Source organism: Phragmites australis, chromosome 23, assembly GCF_958298935.1.
Source record: "Phragmites australis chromosome 23, lpPhrAust1.1, whole genome shotgun sequence".
In the NCBI taxonomy this organism is placed as follows: Eukaryota; Viridiplantae; Streptophyta; class Magnoliopsida; order Poales; family Poaceae; genus Phragmites; species Phragmites australis.
This window is the reverse complement of record NC_084943.1, coordinates 10,998,034-11,016,868: the sequence shown is the minus strand read 5'-3', so window position 1 is coordinate 11,016,868 and position 18,835 is coordinate 10,998,034. Positions and strand designations below refer to the sequence as shown.

The following is an 18,835-nucleotide window of genomic DNA, read 5'->3' as shown; positions in this document are numbered from 1 at the left end:
GGTTTTCTTAGCAAATTTTAATGCCGGTGCCACCACAGATGCATTTTTTGCTGAAGTAGATGCCCTTCGTGATAGAGTTGAGCTTGTTGCTGATTGGTTGTGTCTGTGTTATTTTGTATTAGCATTGATCGAACAACTTTATTATCTCATGAAAACTTTTAGCTACGTTGCAACACACGAGCATTATGCTATTATCATCGCACCATGCCATAGTACCAAAAGCACTTGACGGATGTAACGAAAATGCTCGGTTGAAAATTGCATACTTTGCATGAGTGCATGTGTGTCATTTGTACTTTACAGGACATGAATTTGTGTGGTGCAAGTCAATTGTATTACCTTATAGAAATTTTTTTGCGCTTGTTACAACGCACGGGCATTCAACTATATTTTACAAGTGCTAACACAAGTTTCCCAGGCCCAATATGAGCAATCCACGACCCCATTTGCTTCCGTTTGCGGCCCACGAAGCCCAAAGGCTCAGGTCAGCGCATGAGAGCTGTTGGTTCACAGAACAAAAACAAGCCATCGTGAAACCCTAATCCATTCACCACTATTTGCTCCCAAAAAACACGCAACTAAAGTTGCGCGGCGGCGCTGTGGACCTCCTCGCCAGCGTGCATGTGCAGCAGAGATGCTACGCGCGACTCCATCGAGGTGATCCGCCGTGGCTCAAAACGTGCGCGATCAAAAGCATGGCAACTCAAGCGGTGGAGCGGAGTGTATGCGGGAGCTGAGGAGCGTTGAGAGCTGAGGTGCATGGCGACGTGCACTGCCAGAATGGTAAGAAGCAAAAGAAAATCTGTTTTTGTGCCCACCAATCCACTTCTAGGTTTGGGGATTTGGTGCTAATGGGGATTAGGGTTTCAGGAATTGAGAATTTTTCTTAGGGTTTTGCAATTTTTGGAACTCATCTCCTTCTTAGGAATAATTGATGCTATCTTTGTTGGATAGGAAAATAAACACAAGTTGTGGTAATAGAATTCGCATAAAAAGGAGCAAAACCGATGCGTTCCCAAACGTAAGGAATCCATATTTATCTTCTTTTTATCCTTTTTGATTCATCAGCCATAATTACCCTAACAGACTAAGATACGATTGCTATAACAACATTTTGGCGCCTGTTAGCCCGCAAAAAAATTGTCTTTTGGCACCAGGGGTGTCTACATATGGCTGATGTAGCTCATTTCTTCATCTCCACGCGTCCAACCAAGCAGCAAGATGGTGGTGCCCCATCATCTGCATGCAAGCAGGAGGGTACAGGCAATGCCTCCATTTCCTAGAAGCTATGCCATGAGTAGGCAAGTAGAATCCTCCATATCTATACACATGCATAGCATTTTGTGATTAGTTTGATTCTGTTCCGAAGCTAACAGCTTTTCTCTTTTCACATATAGATCTCTACAGTTCCATGAGGTGCAGATGGATCACATATACCAGCGATGCTGGATCGTGTGCGCAAAAATCATCTAGAAAGCACCGATACAGGAGGGTTTTGATGGTCGTCCACTACTAAGGACCATTCTAATGGATCAAATGGTAACTTAAATCTCCCTATGACATTGTAATCATGTAAAAATGCTTTGCAAATTTTGAAGGAGAACAATTCATGATCAGCATATTTAGGGGTTAAACTTTTGTAGTTCTCTGATTAGTTTAGACTGCTTGGTGCCCTTCATTACTGATTTGTGTCCTAGGTCGCCGTTATAGGAGTTGTAGTATTTCTTACTTGTGATTCTTTGTAGGATTTACAATCTATATTCTTGGAGGTGCTGATATGTAGAATAAATTGGCCAATATAGAATATATTCTTTCCATCTGAATATGTGCCAAAATGAACATAGGTCAACAAAGTTGACCTTTCCTTTCTGTCTGTTGTTTCTTATGTTCTGTAAACAACCTATTACATTAGCTGTTGCAATGCCTAACCAAAAAAATGGGCATAACATAAAGATACATGCTAAAATGGGAACATAGGCCAGCTCACTTCATTTCTTTCATCCAATAAATTTAAGGGTTGATAAAAGAAATCAGCATCAACTCGCATAGGCCAACCTAGCCGAAAGCAGTCAACATACCTACAAGTTAACATACATAAAATATAGAGAGCAAAGCTAAAAATAACTAATACCAGAAGTAATCATTAAGATCATCATAGTTTCTCCACTCGGAATGATTCCCTTTTTCTCTTTTGCTCCTTTCAGCTTCCTGAAGAGTTGTCGTAAAATTCTAAAATTTAGCACATGAAGAAGCATAAAGCACAAGTGAGATAATTGAAGGACAACTGAGAGAAAGTTGCACCTTTGCTATGGTATGGTAAATGGGAGTAATAACTTTTCTTAGAAAGGCTTCTTTCTCACCGCCATAGGCTGGCTTCGCATATTCGCATATTCACCTATCAAGGTACTAACATTTCCAGCTAGCATACCTAGTAGTATCTCAAGGTGGGTCTATCCAACATCATATTATCTAACACAAATATCCACATTACTGACTTGGTATCTCTATACCTATGATTCATAAAACGTGATCATCAATCAATACATGTTCTTGTCTTATGTATCATCACAATAATATGCGATCAGGGATCAACTAAGAATAATATCATGATATAAACAAAGAGTTTCATTAATAAGTCATATACTTGCCAATCAATATAAAAGGTAGTCATTCCTGGAATAACATATTGTTCAAAAATTTTGTGTCTGGGACACTGATAAAGTGTGGTTTGGTCCTTGGGACACTTCACTCGTCGATTTTGCCTGATGGACACTACAATTTTGTGGTTTGGTCTGCAGGACATCGCACCGTATAAAATAATCATTTAGGAGAGAGAGGGTGAGTGAAAAGACTTTGTTGCCCTTGTCTTTCTTCTTGCCAGAGCTCAATCCCTCCGGCTTAGCCGAGGAGCATCACGACGAGCTCCTCCACCACTTGCCCACGCCCATACATCGTGCGTGTGTGGCGGCGTTGGCCCTCATGGATCTCCCTGGGCGCGAGCAGCATAGACACCGTGATGTTGGTGAGCCGAACCCACCACAGCGTCAGGCCGCCACTCGCATGCGCCGTTCCCGCGTGCAGCTGCCACTCGTGTGCGTGCTGCCGACGAGCATGCCTCATGCATCGCGCCATTGCCGTACTCTTCGCGCCATTGGCCCACTCCGCCACGCCCTCCGCCGTCCGTGCGCGCATCATCCTGGCCATGCCCGTGTGTCCTTCCGCCGCCGTGCGAGCCCCCGGCCCGCAGCTCGCACCTCATGCCGCCACCAAAGATCCCTCCATCCCGACTTGCTTTCCACGCCCTCTCGCGCTTCCGGTAAGCCCCATCTCCACCAACCACCTTCCCCGGCTCACTCCCTCTGGCTTCACCCCTCTCTGGCACCCTTCTCCCCTCTGAACATGCTGATGAGAGAGGGGAAATGGATGAGGCAGGAGGCCAAGAGCAGAAGCGTCCTTTCACCACCCTCTCTCTCTCCTCTCAGGCTAGAAAGATTATTTTAATCCAGGCGGTGTGTTGTGGACCAAGCCATGTTTTTGCCGTGCGACTGAGACAAAAACGAGGAGGGCAGTATGGTGTGGACCAAATCACCCTTTATCAGTGTCCCTGGGACAAAAATCCCTATTCAAAAGTACATTAGCATAGACATGTGATATAATCATCTTTATGATTGCCTCTGGGCATATCACCTTCAGCATATACTCCCAGCTGGTACTCTAACAGACATATATGGGTAACTTGCTTTGAATGTCACTAGAAGCAATAAGTAATAAGTATGGTTACCTAACACAGAGTTTACAATTCATTCTACCATAGGTATTTATTATCTGGTTTTTTTTTTTTTGCAATTCATGTGTGCATGGAATGGTAAAAAGCTACACACGCCAATCTATACGATGAGCATATTACTTTGTCACACCGTCATATGTACTTTTCAAGTTAAAATACTATACTTTACACATGAGATATATTTACATATATATGATGCATATGCAGGATGGCCAAGCACTGAGGAGGCACTTTTTGATCAGCCTATTGACATACGATGGGAATTCGCATCGATATGTAATACCTGCAGGTGTACGAGAATATTTTAGCTACATCATGGGCAAGACAATTTGAAAGAGATAGTTGTAGAAATAAATCTATTTCTATGGACTCATTTATTTCTACTCAAAGTCAATTCATAGTGTTGGGTAACGAGCAAGCTACGTTACCTAAAACAGAATTTTTCTATCACATTCACCTAGGAAACCATGCTAGTAAGAGACCATAGATCGTTACCGCTAGACGTATAGTGCAGTGGAAGAAGAGTTGGAGTAGACCAATCAAACGTCGTGTGCGTCAAACTCCTCGAGTAGTTTCTCAATCAGATCCACGACCAACCCAGCGCAGGTGGTCACGCTCCCCAACCAACTCTGAGCAGGTGGTCGTGCTACTCGACCTGCTCACGATCAGGTCTGTCGTGTCCTCGACTAGTTCTGAGTGGTCGTGTCGTGTTGTCTGACCAGATCCAAGTGGTTGCGTTGTGCTTCGCAATCAGACGAGCAGGTATGTCGACCAATTCATCATGGCCAGTGACCAATCCTGAACACGTCGCAATCAATTCACTGAGAAGATCACCATCGCAATAGTAGTAGCGCCTCTATGGTATCCACACGTACTAGGCAGAAACGCTGAGCACCGATGTGCTAGGCTGCGGCTAGGGTTTTGGAGTGGCTCAACCTTCACTTGCCCTACCCACGTCTCTCATTATATAGAGTTCGCTAATGGGCTCCCACGTTGGAAACCCTTTAGGACTCTAACTTCTCATGGATCACAATCCAATCAAAACCATATGTGAATCCAATTCGCTTGTTTTGTTCTAACCCATTAAGTATGTGACCCATTAGGTTCATATACAAATGGCTACGACTCAGAAACCCTTTCCAAACCGAAATTAATAGCGATCCCTAGCAGGACATGTTGACTTCCGAGTGTATTCATAAAAGATCATATCAGCTGAACCTTGATATACACATGCACCGATCCCTTCACCTCATGATACCAATCAAGCTCAAGGCGAGATACGTGCCACCCTTGTGATAGCTCGACCATTCACTCGATCAAGTAGTGAATTCATCATGACTAACTCTTTAATCATATTGGCATGGCTATGCACTTTCTCGATCCAACTATCTCGAGAGGTCCAAAGATATCTCTCTCGTTATCAAGGAGGGGCAAATTCCATCTTAATCGCTTACACCCCACGACATGTTTCATGACAAGCCCAAAAATTACCTTTATGACTACCTAGTTATGGAATAGCGTTTGGCAACCTCAAAGTATGCCACTACATATTCTGGGAATCAATAACGATCTCAGGTCTAAGGATCCTACAGGTACACTATTTGAGATAACAACTGATGACACATCATAAATAACAATCCCAGAAGTACCTCAAGGTGGGTCTATCCAACATCATATTCTCTAACATAAATATCCATATTATTGATTTGGTATTTCTATACCTATGATCCATGAAACGTGATCATCAATCAATACATGTTGTTGTCTTATGTATCATCACAATGATATGCTACTAAGGATCGACTAAGAATAATATCATGATATAAACAAAGAGTTTCATGAACAAGTCACATACTTACCAATCAATGTAAAAGGTAGTCATTCTTGGAATAACATATTATTCAGAAGTACATTAACATAGACTTGTGATATAATCATCTTTATGATTGCCTCTGGGGCATATCACCTTCAATCTCCCACTTGCAGTAGAGTCCATCATGTAAGTATCTAATATACACATATGTGCCTCATGCTTTGGTCACGGGAGTGGTTTTGTCAACGGATCAGAAATATTCAAATTCATGTGCACCCTATATCATGTCATCCCGATCTAAAATATCTCGAATAAGGTGATAGCGCTGCAGTATGTGCTTGGACTTCTGATGTGACCTAGGTTCTTTAGCTTGCGCAATGGCTTCACTGTTATCACAATAGAGATCCACTAGACTAGAAGCACTAGGCACCACACCTAACTCAGAAACAAACTTTCTAATCTAAATAGACTCATTTGTAGCTTCAGAAGCTACGATATACTCAGTCTTCCTCGTGGAATCGGCCACCGTTTTTTGCTTGTAACTCTTCCAACTCACTACTCCTCCATTGAGGCAAAATACAAAACCATATTGCAATCTCGAATCGTCCTTGTCAGTTTGGAAGCTAGCATCAGTGCAACCATTTACAACGAGCTCCTCCTCACCACCGTAGACTAGGAACATATCCGTAGTTCTTCTCAAATACTTGAGGATATTATTTACTGTTACCTAGTGAGTTTCACCCAGGTTTGATTGGTATCTACTCGCAACACTTAGAGTATAGGAGGCATCTAGGTGTGTACAGAGCATGGCATACATGATGGATCTGATAGCAGAAGCATACAGGATCGCACTCATTTTCTCAAGCTCATCAGTGGTCGAAGGACACTGACTCTTGTTGAGAGTGATGCCATGTGACATCGGCAAGAAACCCCATTTAGAATCCTGTATATCGAATATTTTCAATACCTTACCGATGTATGTACTCTGGCTTAATTCGATCAGCCTTCTCGACCTATCTCTGTAGATCGTTATGCCGGTAGCATTTCTCATCCTATTTCTTCACATTGTGGCTGGAACTTGTTTGAGCAAGCTCATTTGATTTCCATTTACATTTTCTACATATCAAATGCTCTCAAATGGTTCACAATTAGTAAGTCCACGCAAATCACTTGCTTGTGATTTTTTTATGATACTGCACAGCATGCATTGTTTGTTGTTCGATTTGAGACACTAAAGAAAAAGCACCAGCGATTAGATCCTCCTTGTCAGAATAGCCCATAAGCTGATTTTATATACTTGTACGATCTATAATTTTCCAAACTTATTAATTCACATGTTATGAGTCAGGACTAAAGAGTATACACTGCATTATTGATCGGTTGCTTTGTTAGTTCTTCAAGTGGTAGATGCTGCGAATTGTTTAGCAGAAACAGGGAACAGCCTCCAAATCGTCTACCTGTCTGATTTGTTGTTTTGATCAACCATTGGTTCCAATCAGACACACTCAAATGCATAGGTGATAGCTTCCATTGAACCTGTAAATCAGGTGTATGCAATAGGGTTGCACATTGGCACCAAAGTATTTAGGCTAAGACAATTACATCCAAGTAGTGCTGAGGGTCATTTCATTAGCTTTATTTTGTTTGAACAGATGAGCTCTTGCCACAGTAGAACCATGGGGGATGACCACATTGCAGCAGACCCACCACATTCAACATCAACAAGGTACTTGCTTCAAAAATTCTTTGGAGCTTACATCCAAGTAGTGCTGATGGTCATTTCGTTAGCTTTATTTTGTTTGAACAGATAAGCTCTGGCCACAGTCAGGGCCGGCTCTGGACCAGGGCGGGAGGTGCGACCGCCTAGGGCCCAAGCCGGAAGAGGGCCTCACGGCAGCAGTCTCGGGACGTGGCCTGCAGCCTGCCTGGTGCCTGCTCTGGGCTCTGGCTCCCGCAGTCCGCAGACGGGCAGACGGGCAGACACCAGCGCCCGTCGCCCAGGCCCTAGCGCCCCAGCGGCCAGACGTCGCAGACGGGAGACGGCCAGACGCAGACGGCAGCGCAGTCCGCAGACGCTAGAGTGCCAGACCGACGGCCGGACGGCGCAGTCGCGCGGGTGAGGCGGTGAGCCGTGAGCGGAGCGGGCCAGCCGCCAAGAACCAGCGGCCAAATACGGGCGTACGGCAGAAGCTGTCGCTGTCTCGCTGAGACCGTGAGACGCCAAGTCGAAGTCGACGAGTCTTGTTCTTGTCCTGCCGCCGGTGCACGCAGTGACGCAGACGCAGCAGTGCAGCACGCCTCACGCAGACACTGGTTAGATGATTAGATCCCTTATTCCTTTTTTCTATTTACCTATTTTGTTTGACTGGATGGCTAATTTAATTGTGCAAATTGCAATTCGCTGATTTAATTTGTACGGTTATTCGTAGATGAAACAGTGCACATTGGTTAGGTCGTTAGGGTTCTTGTTGCTTATTTTCCTTTCTAATTTCAGGTGTTAGAAACTTAGAATATTGCCTAAGAAGCATTTGTCGGGTGCTGAGAAAAGGAAAAAAAGAAAACGAGAAGATCAGTTTATTGAATCGCAAAAGGGTGCTATACATAAGTTTTTTTCAGTTTCAAGTAATGTTGTTTTCGGTGATAATCCTGAAGATATAGATGATTGTAGTACAGAAGATCAAGGGCAGGAACCTAATCATAATTTAAATGCAGAAGTTGATGTCAATGAGGATGGTACAGGGGAACAAAATTTACCACCTTCATCTGATACTGAAAATTCAAATACTGATGAACAAAAAGATTCTTTGTTAGCTATCTATGATCCTAGAATATGGGACAATCTTGACAATAGGGGAAGAGATATCTTAATTGAAAAAGGACCTGTGAGAGAATTGAATTTGCAGTTTCCTTCGGATAGTAGTGGTAGACATTTTTCATATGCTTACTACTCCAAGAAGTTAAGTAATGGTGAGGTTGTTGATAGAAAGTGGTTGGTTTACTCTAAGCATGTGGACAAAGTTTACTGTTTTTGCTGCCGATTGTTCAAATCAAATCAGACCAAAACTTTGTTGGCATATGATGGATTGAGGGACTGGAAGCATCTCAGTGGGAGACTCAAACAACATGAGAACAGCGTTGAGCATATAACAAACATGAATACGTGGAATGAACTTAGGTTGAGGTTAAGGAAAAATCAGACAATTGATGATGATTTGCAACGGGAAATTGCAAAGGAAAAAGAGCGTTGGAGACAAATTTTGGTAAGAATAGTTTCTGCTGTGAAGTTTCTTGCTAAACATAATTTGGCGTTTCGAGGATCCAATGAGAAACTTTATCAGGATAACAATGGTAATTTTCTGGGCACAATTGAAATGATTGCTGAATTTGATTCTGTGATGCAAGAACATATTAGGCGCATTCAAAATAATGAAATTCATCATCATTATCTTGGCCACAATATTCAGAATGAGTTAATTTCTATTCTTGCTCATGCCGTGAAAAGTTTTATTTTAAGGATCATCAAGGATGCCAAGTATTTCTCTATTATCTTGGATTGTACCCCAGATGTGAGCCATGAAGAACAAATGACTCTAATTGTGCGGTGTGTTAATATGTCAAGTAACATTCCGAGAGTGGAGGAGTTCTTTCTAGAATTCTTAAAGGTGGATGACACATCAGTATTGGGGCTTTTTAACGAATTGATGAATGCATTGGACTCTCTTGATTTGAATGTCGCTGATGTGAGAGGTCAAGGTTATGACAATGGTTCTAATATGAAGGGAAAACACCAAGGTGTTCAGAAGCGTTTGCTTGAAATTAATCCAAGAGCATTATATATGCCATGTGCATGTCATAGTCTAAATCTCACTCTTTGTGATATGGCGAAATCTTGCAGCAAAGCTATTTCATTCTTCGGTGTTATACAACGGATATATGCATTGTTTTCATGTTCTACTAAAAGGTGGAAGATTTTGCTTGACAATGTTCCAGAACTAACTGTCAAATATTTGTCTAATACTCATTGGGAGAGTCGAATAAACAGTGTACAAGCTATCAGGTACCAAACTCCCCAAATAAGGTCAGCTTTGTTGGAACTGGAGACATCTTCTACTGATGACCCAAAAGCAGTGAGTGATGCTCAATCTTTGATAACTGCACTTGAGAATTTTGAATTTTTAGTTGGTATGGTTATTTGGCATGACATTTTATTTTCTATAAATATGGTGAGCAAGAAGTTGCAGTCCAAAATTGTGTGTATGGATGCTACTCTCAAACAAATCGATGGGGTCATCTCATTTTTTTAAGAGGTACAGAAATGAAGGCTTCACTTCTAGTATTGATATTGCAGAAGCCATTGCATCTGAATTGGATGTAGAGCCAAAATTTCCTACAAAACGTCAAGGTAAAAGAAAGAAGCATTTTGATGAAGAAAATGACCTAAATGAAGAAACACAGTCAGCTATAGAATCCTTCAGAGTTAATTACTTTCTAGTCATGATTGATGTTGCAATTGCTTCATTGACTAATCGATTTGAGCAGTTGAAGGTATTTGAAAATGTGTTTGGTTTCTTATTCAACTCAAAAAATCTAAAGTCCTTGGATGATACTGATCTACGGAAACATTGCACTACTTTTGTAGAAGCTTTTTCTCATGATAACTCATCTGATGTTGAGTTAAATGATTTTTTCTCTGAATTAAAAGTGCTGCAAGTAATTTTGCCAGATGTTTTGATGTCAGCACCTGAGATTCTTCAGTTCGTTATAGCTGCAGATTGCTATCCAAATGTCTCTGTTGCCTATCGGATCCTCTTAACTGTACATGTGACTGTAGCTTCAGCTGAAAGAAGTTTCTCAAAATTAAAATTACTGAAAAACTATTTGAGGTCAACTATGTCACAGGAAAGATTGAATGGTTTGGTTATGTGCTACATTGAGAAGAATGTCTTGGACAGCATTGATCTCGATATTGTCCTTAATGATTTTGCGTCAAGAAATGCCCGAAGGAATTGTTTTTTATGAGAGACATTGGGTATTCATCGTCTCCTCTTTTATGAAACATTGTCAATGGAGTCATTTGAGTTTGGTTCTCGTTCTTATTTTAGGTAATCTTACTAGTTTTATTTTGCTGTTCTTTTAATTTTTCTATTGTAGTATCGACATTATTCATCGAGATTTAAGAATATGTTAGAAGTTAATTTTTACTAATTACTTCTCGGTTTATCATATTAGCAATGTTCATTTATATCATCTTAAAAATAAATAATTTATAAATTATACAAATGAAAATAATATTTAGCTTTAAGGGCCTATAGTGCCGCGGTCACCTTAGGGCCCTCGAAACTGTAGAGCCGGCCCTGGCCACAGTACAACCATGGGGGATGGCCATCATGCTGCAGACCCACCACATTCAACATCAAGGTACTGGCTTCGCAAATTTCCTTTGGAGCGAGATGTCTGACAACAAGGTTTATTCTTTTGTGTGCATGTGCTGGTGGTTTACTGGATCTTCATCAGTAGGGTATGAAATTTCCGAATACTGGATCTTCATCAGTAGGGTATGAAATTTCCGAATACTGGATCTTCATCAGTAGGGTATGAAATTTCCGAACTTGTTGGCACAAAATTGTTCTGTTTTATAACTTTTTTATTTGTCACTATGTAGCAGATGACATAGTTCAATTGCAGATCTACATCTAAAGTTCTACTCTCTTTTCTTTCTTTTGGCAGAAACTCATGGAACTTGTGCTTACCCTAAAATACATGATGAATAGTCTACAATCAAACAGGCTTCCACAGTCAATTTAATTCATATTCTGGATCACTATTTCCCTCATCTGTCACAAATAACTACCACTTTTCTGAACATTTTTTGCTTACTCACATGGTTAATATAGTGTGGATGCATCAAGCTATGATGCACTTGAATTCCTGGCGGACAGGCTCCCGAGTATCTGGCACTGAATGATGAAATCATTAGCTTGGTGAAGGGCTTCATGGATAAAGGAAAGCCAGTTGCATCCATCTGCCACGCCCAGCAGATTTTATCTGACCTTGCAGCCCAAGGAGCAAGAGGAGATGTTCCGTCTGTCACGGAGGTTTTGATCTCATAGAAAGTTGACTCAAGAGGGCCAGAGCATGCTCAGAAACTGATGATTCTCCTGAAGACGAGAATGAAGGCGATTTTGACAGTAGAATGCGTTCACAAATCCTAAGAAGATGTAGAGAGTTTTGTGATATTCGTCCTCGTGAAACCTCTAAAATAGGTAGCATATTGTTCAAATTTCTAACAGAATTGTGGTTGTCCAAAGTTTCTAACAAAAGAAATTTGCTGTTGATTGGTTGTGTCATGCTATTTTGTATTAGCTTCACTCAATTAACTATAATATCTCGTAAACACTTTTAGCTCCATTGCAACATACGGCTATTATCATCAGTACCATGATATAGCACTAAAAGGACTTGACAAATGTAACGAAAACGCTCAGTCAAAAATAACACTTTACCTGAGTGGCCTGTCATTTTTGCCTCACAGAACATGAATATTGTGTGGTGCAAGATAGATATCTGTTGTAGCTCGTCGTATGCACTCAGTCAACTATAGTATCTTGTGAAAAAAATTTGCTCCCGTTGCAACGCATAGGCACATATATCGGTTTGTATAACCTCAACTCGAATACTTCATTGGTAATCAGCAATATTCAGATTACATCTAATTATTTTTACTTGTGTTCTCGATTCGCTTGCAGGAAAAGTCTTTTTGACAAGATCAATCGCGTCTTGACACGGTTGATAACTACAAAGTAGTGGTTGCGAGGATTCTCAATCTGTTCTAGTAAGAGCATTTGGATTATCAACATCGAAACTCCATCAAATTGACTTATCATATTACCTTTCGAAAGATCAGAAACTCACTCCCATCTGTAGCATGATCACATTAGCGGGTCAACCTTGCCGGCGGTGAACTGCGTAGCGGCTTGGCTAGACAAGGGTGCCACCAACAGCTCCAGCGTGCCCTTGTGAACATGTTGAGGGGTCATTGGCTCGATGGTGATGACCGGATGGAGGCCGACAGCGACGAATGGTGGCGGTAGAGCTCGGTCGGCGGTGCAGAGAGAGAGGGAGCATCAGCACGTCCCAAAGGTGCTCACCGAGGAGTTAGCTTGGAGATGCTCTGGAGCAGCAAGTTGTCAGTGAAGTCCTTCACTACTGGAGGGCTTAATACGGAGGCCAAGGCAAGGGCAGGGCTGCCATTTCACGTGGGCGCACTTGGCGGCTAGCCACAAGTAGCAACTAAGGGTCTGTTTGACAGAGGTTCTAGAGTAACTTTCTGGCTGGAATCAGAGCGAGCTCTGTCAAACAGCAGCTTTTAACTTTTAGCTCCCTGAGTGAAATCCGTAGGAGTGTTCTCTGAAATGAACTAGAAGCTGGAGAGCTGAAAAAATAGCTTCATCTGATTCACTTCTCGCACAGAATCACTTCCTCCATATAGTTTATTCTAGAAATCACTTTCAATCATAGAATCACTTAAAAAAATTATACTCTACAAAAAATTTAAATTAAAAAGAGCTTTCCTAAACAGCCCTAGCAACTTGATCTCACCGTCTGCATTGGCCAGTCGATAGGAAGGAGGCAAAGAGAGAAGATGACAGGTGGAATCTGATGTATAGTTGACCACGGTCAGAATTCATCCGTTCTCTTTGGCTTTCTAATTATACCACTTAAAAGACTTTAAAATTCACACCACCTTTTTGGCTGATAGGACAATTCACCAGGATTCCATTCACAAGTTTCAATGCCATAGATCCTGTATATTTGAATATAAAATTCTCCAAATTTAGCAGCTTTTAAACATCGTGTGAATTTTTATGGGTTCAAATAAATTTTCTAAAATCTAGGAAAATTCATCATAATTCAAGAGCTGATTATAGTAATTTATAAAATTGTTTGCAAACCTTATTTGCTATGCATAAGACCTAAGCTCCTCCTTGAACAAATTGTGCCAGTCTTGGCCAATTTTTATCTCGGTGGAATTTTGCCGAAATTTTGCGAATTCCAGTGCTGAACAAAAATTGTATTTTTGGTAAAAAATTGTTGTTTTTTATTTTTTTATTTTTACAGTTGTTAAATAGGTTGAAACCCTTTACCTTAGCAGGGTCAAGCATTTGGCTTGATGGTAAAGCATCTCCCGTGTGTCCAGTAGATCGAAGGTTTGAATTCATGCTGTAACGCAAAAGAACAGAGCTTGTTCGGACGAACCAACAGAGCAGACAGGTCTAGATGTTACGTTTTGCAAATGAGTTGTTCTAACTTTCCTATGAATACGACTATTGTAATCATTTGGTTTTTACTCCCTTCTTAAATGCAAAGAACGGTGCTCCTGCTCATGGTTTCAAAATAAAAATATTTTTTTTGAAAAATGAAACTTGCTCAAATCATTTTGACTGGAATTCCGAACGAAATTTTTGGACTTCGCAAATTTCAGTAATTCGGTCGGTGAATGAAAAATTGCAAACCGGAATGTGAATCCCTGCGTTGAAGAAGCGGGGCTCGGGTCTACCTGGCACAAACATCTTTGCAAGGCACATAGCGTCCATTATTGCTAGACTGATTCCTGCAAGCTGCAGCAGCATGATTGTGTTTTCTTAGACCATCTTCAATAAATCCTGTATCGAGCGCAACGGTATGTTTGTCGATCGTCTCAATCCGTATCACTGCTTCAACAGGTGCTCCATCTGTTTCTACAGAGATACCGGATGCCTTTTTCTTGACAGCGTAGAGGCAAATTTGCGAATAAAAACAGGATCCCGTAATACTGTTTACAGAGTATGTCTGTGGATCTGAGGAGAAGATGAGAATAATAGAAGTTAGGAAATAGGTAGCTGCTGGAGGAAAAAAATAGAGGATCTGTAATAGTATTAGGGATACTGTAATAATATTATAGGGATGGATTTTTAAGTATCTACTAGAGATGATCTCTGCCTTGTTTGTTTGATAAAACTCTACTTCACTGTTTACAGCTCCATTACGAGGAGAAAAACTGTCAGAGAGAGTGTTTCTCTGTCAGGTTAGAGTTCTTTTTTTGTTATTTGGTTCTATTGTTGTGTCATTTCAGCTTAGTTAACTGAAAAGTTCGGTGTCCGTGGTACATCTTACTGGTTTCTAGGCCTACCAAATTCATTTTGATAAATAGCCTTGGTTAACAAATGTTCAGAGAAATAGATCAGTATGACGCATCTATACTTCTATCCTCTTATATAATTCACAAATTATAATTAATTTAGATAGTCTCCACCGTTGATTATACTTGATCCAATCAGGGTTTAAAAATAGGATGATTACCGCTAAAAAAACATGATAATCGTCCTTACCGCTCCGCTCCGGTTCCATAATGCGAACGGTTACCAAATTTGAATTAAAAAAATTCAAATCGGATCTTAAAAAATAAAAAATTCAGGAAACAATTCCATAAAAAACTAGAAGCAATTCTAAGACTATGTGTGAAAAAAATTCAAAAAAAAAAGTCATTGGCATCATGAAATATGTGCTCAAACATTGAGAATTAGAAAAAAGGCTAAAAAATTAGAAAAGGCCGAAACGGGCCAAATGCACCGTACAAATGGCCCATTTTGGCCCACCTTAATGGGATAAGGGCGTAGGAGGTCTCCTCCTCCACGCTCAGTTCCTATGTTTCGTTCCACAGCAAAAACCTCCACCCTCCTCGCCCGGCCGTCTAGATCCACTACACTGCCGTGCAAATCTGGCGGAGACAGCATAAATCTCGTGCGAGAAGAAGAAGTTACCGAGCGATAAGGGTCGGTTACCAACTGAGAAGAAGCAATTACCGACCACAGAGGAAGCGCTAACGGTCGAGCTATTTTTCGCCCGATTCGATCGGTAACCGTTAAAACTCTAGCAATTTTTCGCTCAATTCGGTCGATATTGTGCTTAGAAGGTCCTCAATTCTGTTAATACGTTGTAGTGGCAAGGATAGTTAATTTTGATGAAGTTAATTGTTTCTTTAGATATTTATGCATGATTAGCAACATATACAAACTAGTTAGTATTGGTTAGGGTTCGTTTTTAGGTTGTTAGGGTTGGTTAGTGTCCGATAGCATTGGTTAGTGCCTAGTAATTAGTTTGGCTCAATGTTTACTCGCTATTAAAATTTGTGGAGTGCTAATAGGATGATATATGTTGTTTTGCAGTAATCGATGCTAGATAGAGATGTGATGTGGCAGCACGGGGACAATTTGGTCACGGAGTTTAAGTGCAGTTCCTGCAATAAAGAAAAGAAATGTGGTGGTACCACAAGGTTGAAAGAACATTTGGCAGGGCACGAATCGAATGTTATACATTGTGATAGGTGCCTCCAAATGTGCATGATTACTTCAGACGTAAGCTAGGTAGGGCAAGAGATAAGAGATAAGGAAGGTCTGAGGAGAGGCTTCGGAGGCAAGAGTCAGCAAGATTTCAAATAGATTTGACAAGCGATAATGAGAAGACAAAAGAGGAACAGGTGCAACGTGCCATGGTTCGGTCTAGGGAGGATGAAGAGTTCAAGAGGAGGGCAGGTGAGTGCTACGAGCATGGTGGTGGTAGTGGAAGTATCAGAGAATGCAATGTGTTAAAGACGATGTTTAAGAGGGCATGTTCAACCAGGGAGTCACCACTAAGTATCAAGGATTACAATGTTGCTGTAGCAAAAGCCCCCGTGCAACAGAGAATTGACACTGGGTCATGGAGTGTGAAGGGAAAGAATGCTAAGGCAGCTATTGGGTTGGCGTGGTCCAAATTTTTTTACACTTCAGGTATTCCTGGTAGAAGGGCGGATGACATATTCTTTGTTGCTGCAGTAAAAAAACACATAAATGGGGTAGTGATAAAGTTTGTAATGAATTTTGTTGTTATCATATTTCCTTCTTTTTGACTTATGACCATTTGTTCTATAACAGGAGGGGGTGTCCTATCTCCAACTGACCAGGATATAGATGGTAAGTACCTAGACGAGAACGAGAGTGCAGTGAAGAAGATACTTGGCAAGTAGAAGCTAGAATGGCCAGAGTATGGTGTAATCGTCATGTGTGATTCGTGGACTAGATTGACACACATGAGTATTATTAATTTCCTTTTATATTACAATGGTCGTATGCTTTTTTACAAGTCCGTAAATGCGACTGGCTACAGCCAAGATGCCAAGTATTTGAGCAAGGTATATTGTTTTGCTGAGTTCGTAATTTAGTATTGCAATTGTTGCATATTTATATGGTTGATTCATTTATGCAGGTGTCGGTGATACAAGAACCGAGGGTTCCCGAGTCCTGAGGCCAGGACAACGCAGTGCCATATGGCGCCATCCCTCGGGGACCGTCTCCCCGAGGGCCCAAGAAAAGCCAGACCCGCGAGGGGGTGCTCGGGGCCAAGAACAGTTGGTCCCCGAGTACCCAGAGTTCCTCGAGAACCCGAGAAGAGCCAAGTCCGGGAGGGGATGCTCGGGGCCAAGAATAGTTGGTCCCCGAGTACCCAGAGTTCCCCGAGGACCCGAGAAGAGCTAGATCTGGGAGGGGGTGCTCGGGGCCAAGGACAATTGGTCCCCGAGTACCCAGAGTTCCCCGAGGACCTGAGAAGCCCCTTGCCGGTGGACCCCGCAAGGGCTCCACGATGAGGTGTCGATCGGTGGGAGGCCCGATGCTGCATTTAAGGGAGAGCGTGGCCGGTCACATCCAACCACTCCCCCCACGTCTGTCATACTGAGTACGTCAGTTCCTACCACCACCTGGCAAGGAGGCGTGGGCACAGTTAATGTGACGAGTCCCATTGCATGTCCCTCTGCGGGACCCATAAAGAAAGACGGCTTGAAGATATTGTGGATGGGCTCGAGACGTATCGCCTGTCGCCCTGCTGCTTCAGACCGTATCAGATCTACTCTGACCGGACAGGCATGAGGGGATACTCAGTGGCTGGCCAGTGGGCCCCCTATGCCTGCTAAAGTTGGGGCATAAAGACCGACGGGATAGTCCGAGTGGTGCATTTTCAACCCCCTGTAACATCAAACTGTAGACCCATGATGGTTGTTTTCTATTTATGGTTTACAGGAACTTGTGCCCCCGTTCTGGGCACACCCCGGAGGGCCTCCCCCCTGGTAGATGAAAGGGGGGGGAGCACTTCGTAGAAAGACAAGTTGAGCGAGAGAGACTAAGCTAAAGCGAAGACAAGCCAACAAGAGACCAAAAACCTTGTAACACAGAGATCCAGAGAAAGGCATTCCAAGAGCATTAATAACACACCAGACATATAAGAGTAGGGTATTACGCTTCCGTACGGCCCGAACCTGTCTAAATCTCTTGTGCATTTACTCCTGCTAGCCGATGATCGTTTGTCCCACCTAAGTCCCATACATTCGCATTAACCCCACGTACGAGGTAGATCCAGAATCAGCTCCCCGACCTAATCTCAAAGGGGGTCCCTCAGGATCCCCGCTTGCGGTGTTCATCCACCGACAGCAGGAGATAAGATCAGTGGTCCATGATGTGAGACCACAAAATATTATACAGATCGTGACTGATAGCAAGTCCAACTATAAGAGGGCATATCAGGTTCTCAAAAGGGAGTATCCTGCTATCGTATGGCAATCTTTTTTGGCGCATACGATAAATTTAATGTTGAAATCGATTGGTGAATTTAGATATCACGACATTGTCCTTCAAAGTGCAAGGTCCATATCGCAATGGCTTCAAAATCATTCTAAGCTCCATGAAATGATGAATACCACGATTGGTAGAGAGTTGGTGAGGTGGAATACCACAAGGTTTAGCACACACTATCTATTTCTTGAAAGCTTTCTACGCCGAAAGGGTAGGTTCATGCAATGGATGACATCTAGTGAGCTGCAGCAGTCTCGCTACATTATTTCTAACATTGGAAGATATGCACATGGTTGGCTATACAGTCTACCATTGTGGGACAATCTTAAAATGGTTGTCGACTCTATTCAGCCATTGTATACCTTCCTCCGATTTGCTGATCAAGACAAGGTGGAAAAATTAAGTGAGGTGCTCTTGAGATACACCGTTGTCAAGCAGGAGTACGATTCATTGTATCATAATTATAGGGATAACTTTGAAAAGTACATGACAATTGTCGATCGTAGAATGTATGATCTAACGAATGAGACCTACGTGAATGTCGGTTATACATTCTTACCACTTGCATTCTTATTGTACTAATGCTTATGGTAC

General features: G+C 42.0%; 1 protein-coding gene and 1 long non-coding RNA gene across 2 annotated transcripts; both read left to right on the top strand.

Annotated features, from left to right (window-relative positions):
• The first annotated feature begins 1,400 nt into the window (after window positions 1-1,400).
• LOC133906138 (uncharacterized) lies at window positions 1,401-7,425 on the top strand. The gene is made up of 3 exons (XR_009907735.1): window positions 1,401-1,539; window positions 7,253-7,326; window positions 7,408-7,425. It is a non-coding gene; the product is annotated as an uncharacterized LOC133906138 (long non-coding RNA).
• A 604-nt stretch (window positions 7,426-8,029) lies between these two features.
• Window positions 8,030-10,619, top strand: LOC133905981 (uncharacterized). Its single transcript, XM_062347798.1, has 3 exons — window positions 8,030-8,096; window positions 8,217-9,782; window positions 9,949-10,619. Exons 1-3 carry the CDS (start codon window positions 8,030-8,032, stop codon window positions 10,617-10,619), a joined length of 2,304 nt encoding a protein of 767 aa, XP_062203782.1.
• Window positions 10,620-18,835: the final 8,216 nt, after the last annotated feature.

Bases quoted from the DNA above. Each gene is read 5' to 3' on its own strand.
- LOC133905981 (XM_062347798.1), top strand. From the start codon at position 8,030: ATGAAACAGTGCACATTGGTTAGGTCGTTAGGGTTCTTGTTGCTTATT. The intron at 8,097-8,216 runs GTTAGAAACTTA...AGTTTTTTTCAG, and splicing joins TTTCCTTTCTAATTTCAGGT to TTTCAAGTAATGTTGTTTTC. The intron at 9,783-9,948 runs GTATGGTTATTT...TTGATATTGCAG, and splicing joins GAATTTTGAATTTTTAGTTG to AAGCCATTGCATCTGAATTG.